Source organism: Zootoca vivipara, chromosome 4 (genome assembly GCF_963506605.1).
Source record: "Zootoca vivipara chromosome 4, rZooViv1.1, whole genome shotgun sequence".
NCBI lineage: Eukaryota > Metazoa > Chordata > Lepidosauria > Squamata > Lacertidae > Zootoca > Zootoca vivipara.
In genome coordinates this window covers 84,194,169-84,212,434 of record NC_083279.1, presented here as the reverse complement: position 1 = coordinate 84,212,434, position 18,266 = coordinate 84,194,169, and the positions used below count along the sequence as shown (strand labels likewise).

At 43.2% G+C, this 18,266-nt stretch overlaps 1 protein-coding gene across 1 annotated transcript; it reads right to left on the bottom strand.

The window, feature by feature from the left end:
• Positions 1–697: 697 nt before the first annotated feature.
• On the bottom strand, positions 698–14,452 carry LOC118078970 (stromelysin-1). The gene is made up of 10 exons (XM_060273861.1): positions 14,268–14,452; positions 12,339–12,580; positions 12,074–12,222; positions 10,200–10,325; positions 9,296–9,457; positions 7,669–7,828; positions 7,027–7,160; positions 5,138–5,297; positions 3,847–3,947; positions 698–2,132 (listed from the first exon to the last, which is right to left on the bottom strand). The coding sequence occupies exons 1-10, from the start codon at positions 14,364–14,366 to the stop codon at positions 2,026–2,028; spliced, it is 1,440 nt and encodes a 479-aa protein (XP_060129844.1). The 5' UTR covers positions 14,367–14,452; the 3' UTR covers positions 698–2,025.
• Between the last annotated feature and the right edge of the window lie 3,814 nt (positions 14,453–18,266).

Sequence of the window (18,266 nt, the reverse complement as noted above, 5' to 3'; positions counted from 1 at the left end):
TGCTGACTGTGTAGAGTTACAATTCCCAGTGCCCTTAACAAACTACAGTTACCAGGATTCTTTATGACTGTTATACGGTATATTCATTTCCCCAGTAAGTGAGATTAAGACGGTAAACAAGCCACTAATAACATATGCATTTAATTACACAAACAAAAACAACTGACGAATGGAAAGTTCTGCTTGGTATAATGTTTTGTGGCTCTGGCAGTTTGTTGGTATTAAATATTGCTTACTAAGGAAGAAGAATTATTTACTGGATTACCGGTATTTCTACTGCGGAAGTGGCCATTTCATCTCACTTGAAATTGTCAGCTGAAGTTAGGACACCTTTCTACGTTATATGTCCTAGCTTTTCACCCAGGTTTATTGGGCCTGAAATAATTTGTTTATGAATATGGGGGAAAAACACTAATCTCTATTCACTGCAGGGAACAGTGGGCAAAATGTTTATGAATATGTTAAAAAGAACATCACACCAGCTGGCCTTAGTGGTTCCTTCTGGTTTTCATAATCTGTGTGTCTGAAAATAACTCATGCTTTTTAATGGTTTGAGTGGATGGAAGTTTAAACATCCTGTGAGGCCCCAGCTCTTTAGGGTAACATATTTAGTCGTTTTGGTTGACTCTGAAATATATGCAAAAATGGCCATGTCGTAGATAACAGCAAGAAAAATGTAGTCCGCATATGTGGAAACAAAAAAAAATACTTTATTCATGAATTATCAAGCATCATATGAGAAAGAGGTACATACAGACAGCTGGGCTAAATCCACATGCTCACTGATAAACAAAGAAATGGGGCCTGCAACAAAATGTTGCAGTATGGATTGCTCTTGGTTCCAGGCTACTGTTTCCCCGCTCAGCCCAGATTTCCATTTCCCCCATTTTGTGGCTACTGAACTTGCTCAGTCTTTGTTTAGGGGTTTCTCTCTCCTTCAACTTCCCCCCTTAAAACTTTTTTGTCCTTTTGCAAAACTTTGGGTTTATTGCTTTTATTTAGTAGCTCAAATAATGTACAGAGTGCTCCCCATCCAAGGATCTCCAAGTAGCTAACGGGGGGTGGGGGTGGGGAATAAATTCTAATATGTTTAAAACCTCACCATTCTGCTGTATGGATGCTACTGTTCTAGCTATGGAGAGAATTAAAATTGCTATTAGTATAGATCAGGCATAGGCAAACTCGGCCCTCCAGATATTTTGGGACTACAACTCCCATCATAACAAGACCAGTGCTCAGGCATGATGGGAGTTGTAGTCCCAAAACATCTGGAGTGCCAAGTTTGCCTAGGCCTGGTATAGATCAGCCATCATCAACCTGGTGCCCTCCAGATTTTTTTGGACCACAACTCCCATCAGCCCCAGCCAGCTGTCATTTAAGGGAGCCGTGGTCCAAAACATCTGGATGGCACCAAGTTGGCGAAGGTTTTTATATGTGAACGCCAGCAGTCAACATATGGAATAATGAAGATGAGAATATTATGCAAGTGTCAGGCACAAAGTTCACAGACTGAACATTTATGCTGCAGTCGTAAAAACGTGGCACTTAACATAGGTGAAAGTCAGCCAGTCAAGTTTATCTGCTAAAAAACACTAGTCATCACAAAACTACAGAAAAGACAGTACTGATATACATTTCAGTACTGGGAGTTGGGGAGCCAGTGCAATTGGCCCAATACAGGTATAACATCACCTTAACACACGTTCTGGAGTTACCGTAGTAATATGGCACCTGGGTCCTGCACTAACTGCAGTGTCTAAACAGTCTTCAAAGGCAGCCCCACACAAAGCACTTTGCAGTAGTCTAAACCACTTGGAAGTGACCAGAATATGGATAACGGAGGTCAAGCTAACTGGTATGCCAGCTTCCAAGTTTGAAATTTCAAGGACATCTGTTTGGATCTCTTGCACATGTAGTCATACAAAGTAGCTGCCATTTGTGTGCGTTATAAATATATAACCAGCACCAGTGGACCAGTGCTAATATGGTGATTTCTGAACAGCTGTTTTCTATATCTTCAGTGGTTTAACCTCTGCATGGAAACCAGCTGTTTGCCCTTGTGATCCGAGTAACTCTCTTGCTATTGGGGTCAAACTCATGTTGACTTGTTCCACTGAAGAAGTAAAAGAATCCTATAAAACAAAACAAAGTCAAGTTATTGTAAGTTACAAGCAGCAAGAAAATATTAAAAGAAAAACATGCTGAGGTATTGGGAAACTCTGGCTAGTGCAAAATGCAATGGCTGGGATATTGTCTTCATGGGGCATAAAAGTCCTCCAGGGGGTGGAGAGATGATGGGCAGGAAAGGGATAATTTCCTGCTATTGACCCTGTTTGCTGTCAAACTAATTGCTACATCTGCATAGCACTGGGTGACAGCTCAGAGGAGCCTCCTGGAAGACAATGGTCATCGATAAGCACTATCTTATAGGCACATCATTTCTAGATCCCCTTCTAGAAAGGGGATAAAGGTAAAGGTAAAGGGACCCCTGACCATTAGGTCCAGTCGTGACCAACTCTGGGGTTGTGGCGCTCGTATCGCGTTATTGGCTGAGGGAGCTGGTGTTCAGCTTCCATGACAAAGCTGCTTCTGGTGAACCAGAGCAGCGCACAGAAACGCCGTTTACCTTCCTGCTGTAGTGGTACTTATTTATCTACTTGCACTTTGACGTGCTTTGGAACTGCTAGGTTGGCAGGAGCTGGGACCCAGCAATGGGAGCTCACCCCGTTGCGGGGATTCGAACCGCCGACCTTCTGATTGGCAAGCCCTAGGCTCTGTGGTTTAACCCACAGTGCCACCCGCTGTGGCATAATTAGAGCTGCAACTTATATGCACAGCAAACTTTGTATCATGATCCAGATAAGTATTAAGTATTATCATACATGTATTTTGAAGATCCACCCTTGGGAGATACTCATTATTATGGTGCCCTTTAGATCTGTGAATTGGACTGTCTTGATTAGCAACTATGGGCCTATCCTAAGATTTTGTTTGGGAACAGAGGAAGTTGCTTTATACTGAGTCAGAACTTTGGTCCATCCAGCTCAGTAGGAGTCTTTCCCAATCCTATGCTGGGGAATGAACCTCTGAACCTGGGACCTTTTGCATGCAAGACAGATACTCCACTTCTGAGTTATGGGAAGCTTGACTGGCCATCAGGAATGTTTCCAAAAAGCGTTTTAATCGTGTTTTATGTTGCAGTATCTCTTGGGAGTGCAGCACCCATCACAGATGTCAAAGAAATAAACAACTACAGTGGCACCTCTACTTACGAATAACTCTACTTACGAATGGAGCTCCATCCGCCATCTTGGATGTGGTTTAGATAGGATTTTTTCTACTTACGAATTTTTTGATAGGGTTGCTTCTACTTACGAATTTTTTCTCCCAATGCATCCCTATGGGATTTGACTTACAATTTTTTTTCTACTTACGAATGTGCGTTCGGAACACATTAAATTCGTAAGTAGAGGTACCACTGTATCTGACTTTTAGAAGACATCTGAAGGCAGCCCTGTTTAGGGAAGTTGTTAATGTTTGATCTTTTACTGTGTTTTTAATATGCTGTTGGAAGCCGCCCAGAGTGGCTGGGTATAAATATGTATTATTACTATTACTATTATTATTATTTGTACCCCACCCATCTGACTGGGTTGCCCAGATGCAATGGGTACATCACTGAATCAACTTCCTACACCACCGGATGGAGTTGCTCCCTTTTTAAAAAATGAATAATAAAATACGGGCACTTTGACCCAGAGCATGGGAATTTCATGTTTGTACACATCACAAGGTTCACACCAGGCTGGAATCACTTCATATGTCTTCATGACAGAAGCTACTTACCATTATGTTGAAAGGCAGCATCAACCTTCCCATTAACACCTGGGAAGCCATCACTTATTCTCATGGGTTTCTTGTCTATGGTTTGGCTAGCTTCATCATATCTGAGTGAAAATAAAATAAAACAAGGAAGGCATTTGTACATGAACAAAGCACTATTCGAGATAGCAATGCTTTTTGCCCACCATCTACTATTCTTTTTTCTTTTCTTTTTTTTTGAGGGAGTGGAGGTCTTTATGAATCCCTGAGCATCACCCATCTTAGAACTGCTACTTCCTACAGCTATGTCAGAAGAAGCCATGCAAATCACTGCTAGAAAGCACTGGCTGTATTTGTGGGTGGGTCTTATTCAATGCTACTTCCCCCGGTAGGCCATACCTCACAAAGGCACCCAAGGGTCTCAAACAGCTCAAATAAATGTGTGGAACTTAATCCTGGGGACAGTCCATAGGAAACATTCAATTCTGTCAGTCTTCCCAAAACAAATGGGACTTGAACAATAAAACAGAGCCATATATTTGAATCTATCATCCATCCATCCATGTATCTCTATCATCTATCTATCATCTTTCTATCATCTATCTATTATCTATCTATCTATCTATCTATCTATCTATCTATCTATCTATCATCTATCTATCTATCATCTATCTTCTGGGCACCACAGTTCAAGAAGGATAAGGGGTGATATGATAGCCATGTTCAAATATATGAAAGGATGTCATATGGAGGAGGGAGAAATATTGTTTTCTGCTGCTCCAGAGAAGCGGACATGGAGCAATGGATTCAAGCTACAAGAAAGAAGATTCCACCTCAACATTAGGAAGAACTTCCTGACAGTAAGAGCTGTTTGGGAGTGGAATTTGCTGCCAAGGAGTGTGGTGGAGTTTCCTTCTTTGGAGGTCTTTAAGCAGAGGCTTGACAGCCATATGTCAAGAATGCTTTGCTGGTGTTTCCTGCTTGGCAGGGGGTTGGACTGGATGGCCCTTGTGGTCTCTTCCAACTCTATGATTCTATGATTCTACTCTATCATCTATCTATCTATCTATCTATCTATCTATCTATCTATCTATCTATCTAATCTAATCTATCTAACATCTATCTACTCTATCTATATCTATCTATCTATCTATCTATCTATCTATCTATCTATCTATCTATCTATCTACCTACCTACCTACCTACCTACCTATCAATCATCTTTCATCTAACATGCTTGATTACGTGGTTCTTCTGAAGCTCTTTTCAAACCAGCGTCGAGTATTTACCAATCACATTTGATACGATTTCTTACCTCCAGTATCTGTCAGATGAAAAATAGTATGTCGTTTTTTCATTGCTATTGTAAAATGCTGCATCGATTTTCTTGACGTCTTTCGGGAAGCCCAAGGTATGGATGCGCTTGGGGTAGCCAGGAAGCCTGGAGTCTCCTTTCACGGCCCAAAATTGGTTGCCTGAGATGAAGCAGGTGGGGGAACATATTTTAGCCAACAGGAGGTGCAAAGTGATTTTTAGGGTGGGGGGGGGGACAGATGTGAGTGAGATGTGCCTTCTCTTCCAATAACTGCAGGGGTTCAACAAAAGGGTGGGCAGATTGGGGGGGGGGACTGCATTAGCACCCAGCCCTGCACCCCACTGATATTGCTCATACCACTTACTGTATGTGGAAGAAATAGGGGAGTCGGATGCCAAAGGAGACAAGGCTCCCATACCTTTACTAGTTGTGTAGAAAAAGTAATTAGGACCAGAGGGAGATTCTGAGTCAGACTTGGTCTATACAAGCTATAGCTTAGGGCTCCACTCTCTTGCCCCCCCCCCCCAAAAAAAAATTAAAGGAAAAAACCCTGGATGTACATTTCCAAAATATAAGATAAAAAAACAAATAAAATAAAACCTACATACAACAACAGTGTTTTGTGTTGTATAGGCTCCTATGATGTAAATAATAAACCCCCGCCTGCTAGCCTGCTCCCTAAAATATCACTGGTTTGCTCATTTCTATATATAGGGTGCCTATTAGGTCCATAAATTACCATATATCATATATTCAACATAAAAAAAAAACAGCGACCATTTGTTGTTGACAAAGGACAGCTGGACATATAAAGGGCGCCATTACCTTCAGTAGCTTAGGGCCTCATCAAACCTAAATCCGGCCCTGAATTAGGACCAGAGGGAGATTCTGAGTCAGACTTGGGCTGTAGACCTCAGAGTTGTCTCCATGGTCTGGCTCTTGTCTGCCCAGGAGTTCCGACAGGGTTTTCTCCCAGCCCAACTGAGGGATTCAAACTGGCATCTTCTGCGTCCAAAGCAAATGCCCTACCATTGAGGTATGACCCTTCTTGTTCCAGCTACAACTTTTAAAGGGAATTAAACACTGTCCTCTTTTTTGCACCCGTCCACCAGATCGATGGGGGGGAACAGGCACGCTAACCCTCTCGCTACAGCAAGCGCATGCCATCAATGCAGCGCCACATGCGTGCCAATCCTCGTTTTGCTATTATCTTCAATCGTCAAGATGGAGTGGGCTGAAAGCTCCATAATCATTTTTATTTGATTTTTCAAATATAGCTTTATAACAAAACCAAATACATGGACATATACAGAGATTTCTCTGAATCTCGCGATCCACCCCCTCAGGGGGTCCTAATGTCAACGTTTTCAACTGTGTATAATATTATAAAGGTAAAGGGACCCCTGACCATTAGGTCCAGTTGTGACCGACTCTGGGGTTGTGGCGCTCATCTCGCATTATTGGCCGAGGGAGCCGGCGTATAGCTTCCAGGTCATGTGGCCAGCATGACAAAGCCACTTCTGGCGAACCAGAGCAGCACACGGAAATGCCGTTTACCTTCCCGCTGTAGCGGTTCCTATTTATCTACTTGCATTTTGACGTGCTTTCAAACTGCTGGGACCGAGCAACGGGAGCTCACCCCGTCGCAGGGATTCGAACCGCTGACCTTATGATCAGCAAGCCCTAGGCTCAGTGGTTTAACCCACAGCACCACCTGGGTCCCCTGGGTTATGTTTTATATCTATCCATATTATCCATCATATTTTTTTTACATTACAAGGGCAATTAAAATCCTGCTGATGTTTTCATCTGCTTACTGTGGTCTGGGCTGAAAGCTCTAAATAGTAAATGTGTAACAACATCCTCGTTATTTTTTTTGCACACCTTACCTTTAAAAAGAAACACCACATCTTTATCACTATTTTCAGAAACGGCATCAACGCTGGATGTTAAAAATGGCCAGAATGCGGAAATTAAACTAAAGTCAAGCTCTGCGTAACGGGGGTGCTTTCGCCAGAAATACCTGTAAGAAACATATACATTTATTTTATATAATGTCCCTGGGGACATGCTATTTTTGTACTTGTACCATCTAGACAGCATGATGATGATGGCAACTTTTTCCCGGTAAGTGAGGAGAGGGGCTTAAAGAGAGGAAAGGGAAAGGAAAGGGGCTTGTGTGTGTGATAGAAGAACCAAGTTGCCAGGGAGTAAGTCCCATTGAAATGACTTCTGAGTAGACATGTATAAGATTGTACTGTTAGCCTGCACTCCTAACAACACTAATCTGGGAGGGAGCCACATTGACTTACTTCTGAGAAACATGGCTAGGATTGAACCATGAACCATGTTCCTGCATTGCAGGGGGTTGGACTAGATGACCCTTCCAACTGAACAAACCTGTGTTTAGATCTGATTGTAATTAATGGGCCAAGTTCATTATGGCCGCCCCACGCCCCATTCATTTCTATGGGACTTGGGCACAGCTTACGTTCTTTGGATGGTAGGGGGCTTAAAGATTACTGTCTTACTTGTCTTTAAAAAACAATATTTCTCCCCGAAAGTTAGAGACAGCATCAAATGTCAAATGAGGATCACAGGCAGTTGGTATTGCAGGTTGGGATGGCCTGGCGGGTGCTCTTGGTATGTCGTCTTCCACTGGGTCCTCCTCAGGTGGGTTAGGTGTTGATCCTTAAAGATATTGAATAGTCTGAAATTAGTAGAGCACAGCCTTCTTTGTCTGAATATAAGAATACTCAAACATTTGCACAAAGAACACTTCCTTAATTATATTTACACAGAGCATGTGTAAAAGTTTTTAGCTAGCAGGACCAAGAAGAATGTATTTCTTTGTACCGGGTGCCGCTGTGGTCTAAACCACAGAGCCTAGGGCTTGCTGATCAAAAGGTCAGTGGTTCGAATCCCCGCGATGGGGTGAGTTCCCCTTGTTCGATCCCAGCTCCTGCCAACCTAGCAGTTCGAAAGCACGTCAAAGTGCAAGTAGATAAATAGGTACCGCTCCAGCGGGAAGGTAAACGGCATTTCCATGCGCTGCTCTGGTTTCGCCAGAAGCGGCTTAGTCATGCTGGCCACATGAGCCGGAAAAACTGTCTGCAGACAAACGCCGGCTCCCTCGGGCTATAGAGCGAGATGAGCGCCGAAACCCCAGAGTCATCTGCAACTGGACCTAATGGTCAGGGGTACCTTTACCTTTACCTTTAACATAAACATCAGTCAACTTTCATTTCCCACAAGTTATTAGAGAATACACTATTTTAGATTCTCTCTCTCTCTCTCTCTCTCTCTCTCTCTCTCTCTCTCTCTCTCTCTCTCTCTCTCTCATATATGAAATTGTAAGGATGCTGTCATATTGCAGTTCGCTTAGCCACAGACAGGTGGCACCGAGAACTACAGCATGTTGTGCTGCTGAGCCAGTGGGTGGGCAGGCAGCCTAGCCAAATAGAGAAGGGGAGGAGAGTTCTAGAAGATGGACCAGCAGGCTCAGGCAAGGTGAGAAGGAGGGGACCAGAGGATGGAGACACAAGCAGGTGGGTGATCCATACAAACCATAGGGTTATGATGGTGGAGTTGGTGAGGTGTAAAGGGTGGGGAAGGAGATATATGGGGTCCATGCACTAAGTGAGCATGGCATAGCCCTGTGTGTGTGTGTGTGTGTGTGTGTGTGTGTGTGTGTGTGATGCTTGTACCCCAATGAGGTACACCTAGTCATATAATTGTTTTCTGTTAGGAAAAGACGCACCTTTTCCAGGAGGCTGAGTGAAGGGAACTGTGATTTGTAATTTATGAATAGTTTGATGATGATGCTTTTACTAGGAGTTGTACTGAAATAATTGTTTGAAGTTTTAGTTACAGGTAGGTAGCCGTGTTGGTCTGAGTCAAAGCAAAATAAAAAAATTCCTTCAGTAGCACCTTAAAGACCAACTAAGTTTTTATTTTGGTATGAGCTTTCGTGTGCATGCACACTTCGTCAGATACACTTGAAACCTGTTGGTCTTTAAGGTTCTACTGAAACTTAGTTGGTCTTTAAGGTGCTACTGAAGGAATTTTTTTGTTTGAAGTTTGTGTGTGTGTTTTAAGGTTATTACGTTGTCAATCACCCTGGGGCCTTTCGAAGTTAATAAACTGAACATAAATTACCGTAGAGGAATTGAATGCCTTGGATATCATCCTGGGAGAGAACGTCTTGAGTGAGCTGGGTGTAGCTATACACTGGGAACATCACGGCTTGGGGGTCCTGGGAATGGTAGAGCCCAAGCGAGTGGCCAAATTCATGAGCAGCAACAAAAAACAGGTTGGCACCTGGAAGGCAGAAGAGAAACGCAGCACGTCACCGATTTGCATCTACAAGGTTTAACATAAGGAAAGTCCTGCTATATCAGGCCAGAGGCCCATTATAGCCCAGCATCCTTTTCTCACAGTAGCCAATCAGGTTCCTATGGGAAGCATGCAAGCAGGATCTGGTAGCAACAGCACCTACTGCAGCAATCAACACTCCTTTGTAGATTAAAATGTTGAAATAGTAAACACAGGTGTGTGTTTTTTAGAAAAAAGCCCTCTAATAGTTATAATCTGTCTAAGCACACTCTGTCTCCCAGTGTTGCTCAGAAGGTATCTTATAACAGCTGAGAGCTCTCAGGGAAATACAGATTCGAATATTGTCCACTATAATAACTTCGCATTTCTGCAAGCAGTCGGCAAAAGTAAAATGTGATAAAAATCCCCCGCCCCCATGCAAACCACAGATTTATCTATGAGCACACTGCAATGCATAGAGGCTGACTAATTGCCTGCCTTCTGGACCTTGTTTGGTGCACAGAGATTTCAAAAATGCAAGACAGCGGACTCTCTCTCCTTTATGAACTTACTTAGGAGCAAATGAACATGTCTGAGTCAGCTGAAACCACGTAATTCCCCCTCTAGAAGTATATGCATACTTTTGTGTTTGCAACCGGAGATAGGGATATCACAGTAGATCTCCGATATGACATGGCAAATCTGTGTTGTTGTTGTTTTTAAAAAGTTTTCCATTCTTTAAAATTACCTTCCAAGCCGTTGGTCCACTTTTCGTCCTCGTCAAAATGAGCATCTCCTCCAATACCTCTGCCGGGAGCATAGGCGTGGGCAACAGTCCCGCCAGGACCATCAAAGGGATTGAAATCGCCATGCTCTAATTACACAAGAAAAAAACGTTGGTTGCCCATTTGCCGGCCCTAGTTGCTGAGCTGCACTTACAGTTATTACTCAGCAATTGTGCCTTCATCCCAGAGTTTCCAGTTGCAACACCATCAACACACTGATAACACCTAGCCCTGCTTCCCCCACCCTTCATAAAATTCCGCTGAAGCTTCACAAAACACGAAGCAAGTTTTTACAAAACAAGAATGTGTGGAAGATGCTGTAACTAGTAAACATGTCAGAAAAGGTTATTTATGCATGCCACTACAGCCATACCTCGGGTTGCAGATGCTTCAGGTTAAGTCTTTTCAGGTTGCGTCCTGCGCCGAACCCGGAAGTACCCGAACAGGTTACTTCTGGGTTTGGGTGCTTGTGCATGCGCATAAACAATAAATCGTGCTTTGCGCATGCGCAGAAGTGACGAATCGCAACCCTCAGATGCGGCACTGCGGGTTGCGAACACTGTGGGTTGCGAACGTGCCTCCCGCACGGATCACGTTCGCAACCTCAGAGTCCACTGTACTGTGGCCTGTGTTTTGTTAGCCCCAAAATGGAAAACGAGCGAGGTCCCAACTAATGACAACTTAAACTGATGGAATATGCACAGCTTGTGGACCTAACTTATAGAATAAGAGAACAAGAAGAACATACGTTTAAAGAAGAATGGAAAATGTTTATTGAATATATTGGGGGGGGGGGTTGTGGCAGCATTAAGGTAAATTCACCAGTGTAAATAAGTTTTGATGGATGTAATGGAATGACTGATTTAGTTTATATAAAATATGCAGGGATTTATGTTATGCAAAATAAATGATGGAAAGAGAAGAAGGGAAGTCGCTGATGTTTTAAAGTTGTTTAAATGAATATTCTAAATGGTAAAACAGAAAATTTAATAAAAATTATACATAAAAAGACCAACATGTAACCCATGAAACCAGATAGCGCATAACACTAATGCAACATGGAGCACCAGGCATCTGCAGTTTTTCCTGCCTTCTTCCTGCCTTCTTCCTGCCCCCCACTGCAAAAACAAGGTGTTGCACTTTATGTCCAATTGCTAGAAAAGCTACACTGGAAGATTCTTCAGTTTGGGGCATCACAAGTTGTTCAAGCAATTGGTTTAGGAGGAAGGGCCATAGCTCGGCAATAGAGCAGCTGGATTGCATGCATAAGCTACCAGGATCGATCTCTGACAGCTCCAGGTAGGGTTGGGAAAAACTCCCTCCTGAAACCTGGAGAGCGGCTGCCAGTTCATGTAGACAGCATTGAGCTAGATGGACCAATGGTTAGACTCAGTATATGGCAGCTTCCTTTCTAAATGGCCTCGACCCAGTCTACCTGAAGGAGCATCTCCACCCCCATCGTTCAGCCTGAGTTCACACTGAGGTCCAGCGCCGAGGGCCTTCTGGTGGTTCCCTCACTGCAAGAAGTGAGGTTACAGGGAACCAGCCAGAGGGCCTTCTCGGTAGTGGCGCCTGTCCTGTGGAACGCCCTCCTATCAGATGGTCAAGGAAATAAACAACTATCTGACTTTCAGAACACACCTGAAGGCAGCCCTGTTTAGGGAAGTTTTTAATGTTTGTTGTTTTATCGTGTTTTTAATATTTTGTTGAGAGCCGCCCAGATTGGCAGTGTATAAATAATAATAATAAAAAATAAATAAATAAATAATGTCATATGCACCCAGCGTTTCTAGGTTGCCCTTAATATGGTTCAAGCTGCTCCCCCTCTTTTTTTTACCTCTTTCAGCAAAAGTGATCATAATATCTGCATCACCGACTTGAATGGGTTCGAATGTCAAGGGTGTAACTCGGCTCCACACTTTAAACGCTTTCGCAATCTCTTCGTGCACATCACTTGAGTCCATATCTGGCGTATGGTTCACAATCCTTCGAAAAAGAAGGCAGCACAAATCAAAACAGAAGCAGGCTATTATTCCAGGCTGTGGTTAATCACTATAAAATGTGTCGATTTCACCCCTTAAGAACTGATGCTGAAAGATTACCTGTAGGTCAGGTCTTTCTTCTCCCATTTGGGTTGTCCCGGAAAGAAGCCAAAATCCCCAACATCTGGATTTCCACACCTGGGTTTCTGAATCGCCTCCAACGTATTAGAATCCAGGTTGCCCGTCACCTGGAGCCCCATGAATTTTTGCATTTCTTTGATTTTTTTAACCAAAGGGCTGTTGGCCTGTCTAAAAACTGGTTGCCCATCTGATGTGAAGTTGTAATATTTTTCCAAGTACTTCTGATAAAGAAAGAGCACATATATTTATATATTTAATTATTTCCAATTAACAAATGTATAGTCTGCTTCATAGCATAAGGCCACTGGTGTGGTGTGTACAAGACACACAGAATGAAACACAGAAACAATAAAAACAATTTCAAGAAATGATAGGAACAAACAGCTTCTGCAGATATAAAATTGGTGTTCAATACATGATGCCGGGTGACTTTCTAATTTTGGCTGCTAATTGATCAATGTGCATATTTTTGAAAACTGCATACAAAGATGTGTATACAGTCAAACCACAGCTCCCAAACACCTCCGTTTTGGAACGTTTTGGCTCCCGAATGCCGAAAACCCAGCAGTAACTGCTCCGCTTTTTAAAATGATTTTTGGAAGCTGAACCGCTTCCGAGGAGTCCCCCCCCCTTTTTTGGTTGTTTATCGAACGTTTCGGAAGTCAAACGGTCTTCCGGAACAGATTACGTTCGACAACCAAGGCTTGATTTTCCCTTAGTATGTGAAATTCACACTGAAATGTTAAATTTTGATGATTTTTTTTAAATAAAAAAATGTCATAGATTGTTGCAAAAATGTGGAGAAGGGGAGTTTAAGACTGGAAAAAAATGAAAGAAAGAAATGCATTGAGAGAAATCTGAAATTGACAGATTTCTCCATCGCTAGGTTTTACATGCTATTTTCTTCCTGGCTCAATCACATAGATTGTTAAAACAGCCTTTGAATTATCTCCATCCATATGTTTGTTCCAAGCTCACCACCCCTTAAGGCACATGCCGTTGCCTGACCTTACTGCAAACACGGTCCATATCGTTTTTGCAACACAGCAATTCTATGCAGTGATATCAGGTTAAATTCTCAGTGCCAGTGTACCTAAAAAGAAATCAGGAATGCAGAAAATTCCTTATAATTCTGCAGTCTAGATTCTAAAGTATCTTATGCTGATCTGCAACAATTATAAAGTTTGTTGTTTGTTGTTGATTGTAAAGTAAATCCATAACAATAAACAATAAACAACAAAGTTTTACTTAGAGTAGACATATTAAAATTAATGGAGCCATGTTCATTAATTTCAGTGGGTTTGCTCGGAATAAAACTTGGTTAAAGACCACCCCTAAGTTCAACAGAGCGCACAATGCATAGGATTCTGGGGAGACCCACTTTTCTCAAAATCATGCAGACTAAATCAATAAGCTGAAGAACCAGTGATCCCTTTTCATTCGAGCCTCCTTGTTATTCATGGACAAATGATTTCTACCTAGTGCTTTTTTTCTTTTTAAAAAAATGTTTAGGGGCACAGTCATATCTTGGGTTGAAGACGCTTCAGGTTGCATCTTTTCAGCTTGCGCCCCGTGCTGAACCCGGAAGTAGCCGAAGGGGTTACTTCCGGGTTTCGGTGCGCGCGCATGCGCCGATGCACTAAATTGTGCTTTGCACATGCGCAGAAGTGGCGAATCGCGACCCGCGCATGCTGCGGGTTGCAAATGTGCCTCCTACACGGATCATGAGCGTACTGTACTCTCATTTTGACTCAACAAAATCACCATTTTATAGTTCAAATAGGGAAAAATGAATACAGTAAATGGACAAAAGTACAGATTCACAAAATGTTTAGAGGTATGCATCCCTCTGCGTCCCCCCCCCAGAAAAAAAGCACTGTTTCTATCCCATCACGTAACCACCGTTACCTGAACGAACCGCAAGTTTTCTTGTTCTCTTCCTTGTGAACTGACTGGCGCTGCATATGCCACGGCCAGGCAGAGCAGCATAAAGCAGATGGTTTTCATTCTGAACCCAGTTGCTCCTTTACGCACGTTTCAGTTTCCAAAGCTCGGTCTTTGCTCCTGTTTACTACCCGTCCCTGCTTATATAGCACTTTTGGGGCTTCGTAAAATAAGCTGCGTTCTGACTCAGTTAAGAATATTACCCAATCATGCAGGAGAGGGCATGGAAAAAGAGAGAGTATGTTTTGGCCTGGAGATAGTTGCTTCACTCTTCACCTTGGCAGATGTTGCAATCTTAAATCATTTTGTTTTAGGAAACGGTTGCCTACGTTTGTCCGTCAATTAGCCGCAAGGATGCTGACAGCGTGCTTCAGGGTGACGAATCTTTCTTCATTTTTTTATCCGTGACTTGATTAATTTTATTTCATGGGGCACAGACAAGGTGGCTCTTGTTTATAATCCAGAAATAGGCATACAAATTTATTTGATTCTATTCTTTTCGGACCAATTCCTAGCTTGAAACGACTGGCTGTTTTAAAATGACACATAATCAGATGAATCCAGACTGCTGGAACAAATGCATTTCCAGCTCAAAAGGACTGTCAAAATGACACCAAAATACGGTGAATTCAGAAATGAGAAACAAAATAAAAAAAATTCCTTCCAGTAGCACCTTAGAGACCAACTAAGTTTGTCATTGGGGCATAGTGGTTCTGCCTTAATCGTGTCCTCCATCGTGGAGGGCATGTGTTGCGGTGAGATCACCTAAACTGCCTCCCTGTTGTGGGGCGGGACCGTTCGGATAGCCACAACACCCCATTGGTTGCCCTTTGGTTGCTGGGGCATAAATTTGGCCTGTTGGGTCATCTATTGGCTACCGAGGGGCTATTTAAGCTGCTGCACATTGCTGGGAGCTTTCTCTTTCCTGCGACGTGCATCAGATCACCCGCCCTCCCACCCTATATTTAGGGCTGTTCTTTGGCCTTGCTATGCCTGTCTAGGGAAGTTTTAAAAATGTTTAATGTTTTTGTCTATGTTGAAAGCTGCCCAGAGCACTGGGGCAACCCAGTAAGATGTTGTGGGGTATAAATAGTAAACTTATCATTATGGAATGGGACATCCCTATTTTCATCAGAGAAATGTTGGAGGGTATGTGAGCAGGGATTTGAACCCTGGTCTCCTGGCTCTTAGTCTGACACCACTGCACCATGCTCTGTTTATATAACTTAATAGCTACAAGGACATCTTACGTTAAGTCCTCTGACCTTCTTTGGAGACTACAGTTCTCTGTTGAATGGCATACCTGCCAAGTTCCGGCCTGAGGAATAAGGGACTGGATCAGAAGTAGCAGACCGGAAGTAGCGCTGCCGCCATTTTGGAACTGGGCGGAGCATGCTCAGAAGCGACTTTTGATGCTGCTCTGCCCTGTTCCAAAATGGCCACCGCACCAGAAGTCACGCTGCAGCCATTTTGGAACTGGGCAAAGCTGCATCAAAAGTCGCTTCTGAGCATGCTCCGCCCAGTTCCAAAATGGCCGCCGCACCAGAATAAACCGGGAAAAAACAAAAAATCCGTTTTTTCGGCTGGGGGCAGCTGGAAAAACAGGGGTTTCCCGGGAATACGGGAGACTTGGCAGCTATGGAATGGCTAAATATGAGGTGGGTAAACATCTGATCCATTCACAACCTCCAGGGTTTTTAAACCTTTCAAAAATGAAATTATTATTCTTATTTGTCTGCTGGGGAGTGGGCGGGCTGCAATGGCTATATACCCAATGCCGGACCCAAAAATCCACCTATACCTGTAATCAATAAAGTTGTGGCCATTTCTAATCCAGATCATCGTCTGCTTGAGTTTATTAATCACATATTACATTTGGGCACTGCCCAGGGTGTGTGGGTGTGGCACTGCAACTGGGCCTGCAACAAACAAACAAACAAACAAACAAACAAACAAACAAACAAACAAACTTCATGGTGAGCTTCTCTCTCCCCCCCCCCCCCCGCTTTTTCCAGGAAAAAAGCACTGGCCATATCCATCCAGGACACTTCATCATGTGATGAATAGATGCAGAATGAATGTGATAGAACATGAATCTTCAGGGAATGTTTCCTTATAAATGTATTTGCCATCTTCAGATGTTTTGGGCTTTGTTTTGGTTTTTGGTTTGTTTTTGTTTTTGCTTGCTTGCTCATTTCGATTTCTCCTTACCACTTAAAAGAACTGGGAAGCTGTTGCTGAGACTCATTGATCCATTAGAAGCATCATCGATGGCCATGATTCACAGCACAATCATAGCTAAGAGGGGCTTCTGGTGACTCATTATAGAATTTGTCCTTTCAATCATGAAAATTAGTAACTTGATCATTCCTGAATTTCCAAGCAATGTGGACCCCCTACATGACAGAGGCTGGAAATAACCAACATAACATAGTTTGATGATGTTCCCATCTATGTCCCCAAAATAGACATTTTGCGTTGTGAACATTCCAAGTAAATCTGTTATTCATTCACATGGGACGTTTGTGCCAATTTTTTTTTTAATGCTTACTAAAATTGCAACAGAGCGAAGAACTTGTGGCTTACTTATACAACAGGGTATGCCTAACAGTTACTAGCAAGCAGGGACCTGTTCCATGGCACGAGCTTCCTATAACACCTTTTGATGTTCTCTGATTCAACCCACCTACCCAACAATAAATTAAACATTGATTCGACTGGCACAAGCTGTTCTTCCAGATAATGAGTTTGGATGAGCAACATCAAGCAACATCTGTCAAACTGCTGCAGTAAAAATTAAATATGTGTTCAGAACTTTGATGGCACCGGTTGGATTTTTAAATGTTTATTATTACAGTATTATTTTTAGCATGCAGCTATGGCTGGTACCCATTGGGATGGATAGGATGTAAAGCAGAGAGGGCGGCAGCAGGTGGAGCCAGAGCCAATAAGTAGTTGGGGACTTGCTGTGGGCAGATCGAGGTTGGTGGCGGCTGCGTCCTGTTCTCTCGAATGAGCCAGCCTCCACAGTAAAGGCATACTGCATGCTTTGTCAATGATGTGGAATCATAGAATTGTAGACTTGGAAGGGACCCTGGTAAAAAGGTAAAGGTGAAGGACCCCTGGGCGGTTGTTGCTGTTGTTGTTTAGTCGTTTAGTTGTGTCCGACTCTTCGTGACCCCATGGACCAGAGCATGCCAGGCACTCCTGTCTTCCGCTGCCTCCCGCAGTTTGGTCAGACTCATGTTTGTAGCTTCAAGAACACTGTCCAACCATCTCGTCCTCTGTCGTGTCCTTCTCCTTGTGCCCTCAATCTTTCCCAACATCAGGGTCTTTTCCAGGGAGTCTTCTCTTCTCATGAGGTGGCCAAAGTAGTAGAGCCTCAGCTTCAGGATCTGTCCTTCCAGTGAGCCCTCAGGGCTGATTTCCTTCAGAATGGAGAAGTTTGATCTTCTTGCAGTCCATGGGACTCTCAAGAGTCTCCTCCAGCACCATAATTCAAAAGCATCTGGGCAGTTAAGTCCAGTCAAAGGTGACTATGGGGTGCAGCGCTCATCTCACTTTTCAGGCCAAGGGAGCTGCCGTTTGTCCACAGACAGCTTTCCGGGTTATGTGGCCAGAATGACTAAACTACTACTGGCTCCGTGTTTTTGGTTTTTTTAAAAATGTATTTTTATTAAAGATTATCTTGGTTTACAAAAGTATGTGCAATGTCTCTCTTTTTTTCCAAGTAACATTTTTTTTACAGGTCAGTTTTATTTTTTGAGACTTTAGGAAGAAAAGGGGGAAAGAGGCGGAGGGGGGGGAAAGGTGAGCGGGGGTGGTGTCGGGTGGCGATGTTTCAGTTTTACTTAATATGTGTGGGGGTTTTGTGTCAGGGTCGCTTGCACAGGTTCTCTGCTATTCAAATGTGTTCCTTTGGTGGTGAGAGAGGTTGGGGTTGGCCTAGGCTGTGGTTGTTTG

What these genes read in the sequence shown, in the direction of transcription:
- LOC118078970 (XM_060273861.1), bottom strand. Translation starts at nt 14,366, where the DNA reads ATGAAAACCATCTGCTTTATGCTGCTCTGCCTGGCCGTGGCATATGCA. An exon ending in ATATTGTTTTTTAAAGACAA is followed by an intron (nt 7,161 to 7,668) that starts GTAAGACAGTAA and finishes TGTTTCTTACAG; the next exon opens with GTATTTCTGGCGAAAGCACC. An exon ending in TCATCTGACAGATACTGGAG is followed by an intron (nt 3,948 to 5,137) that starts GTAAGAAATCGT and finishes ATTTTCACTCAG; the next exon opens with ATATGATGAAGCTAGCCAAA.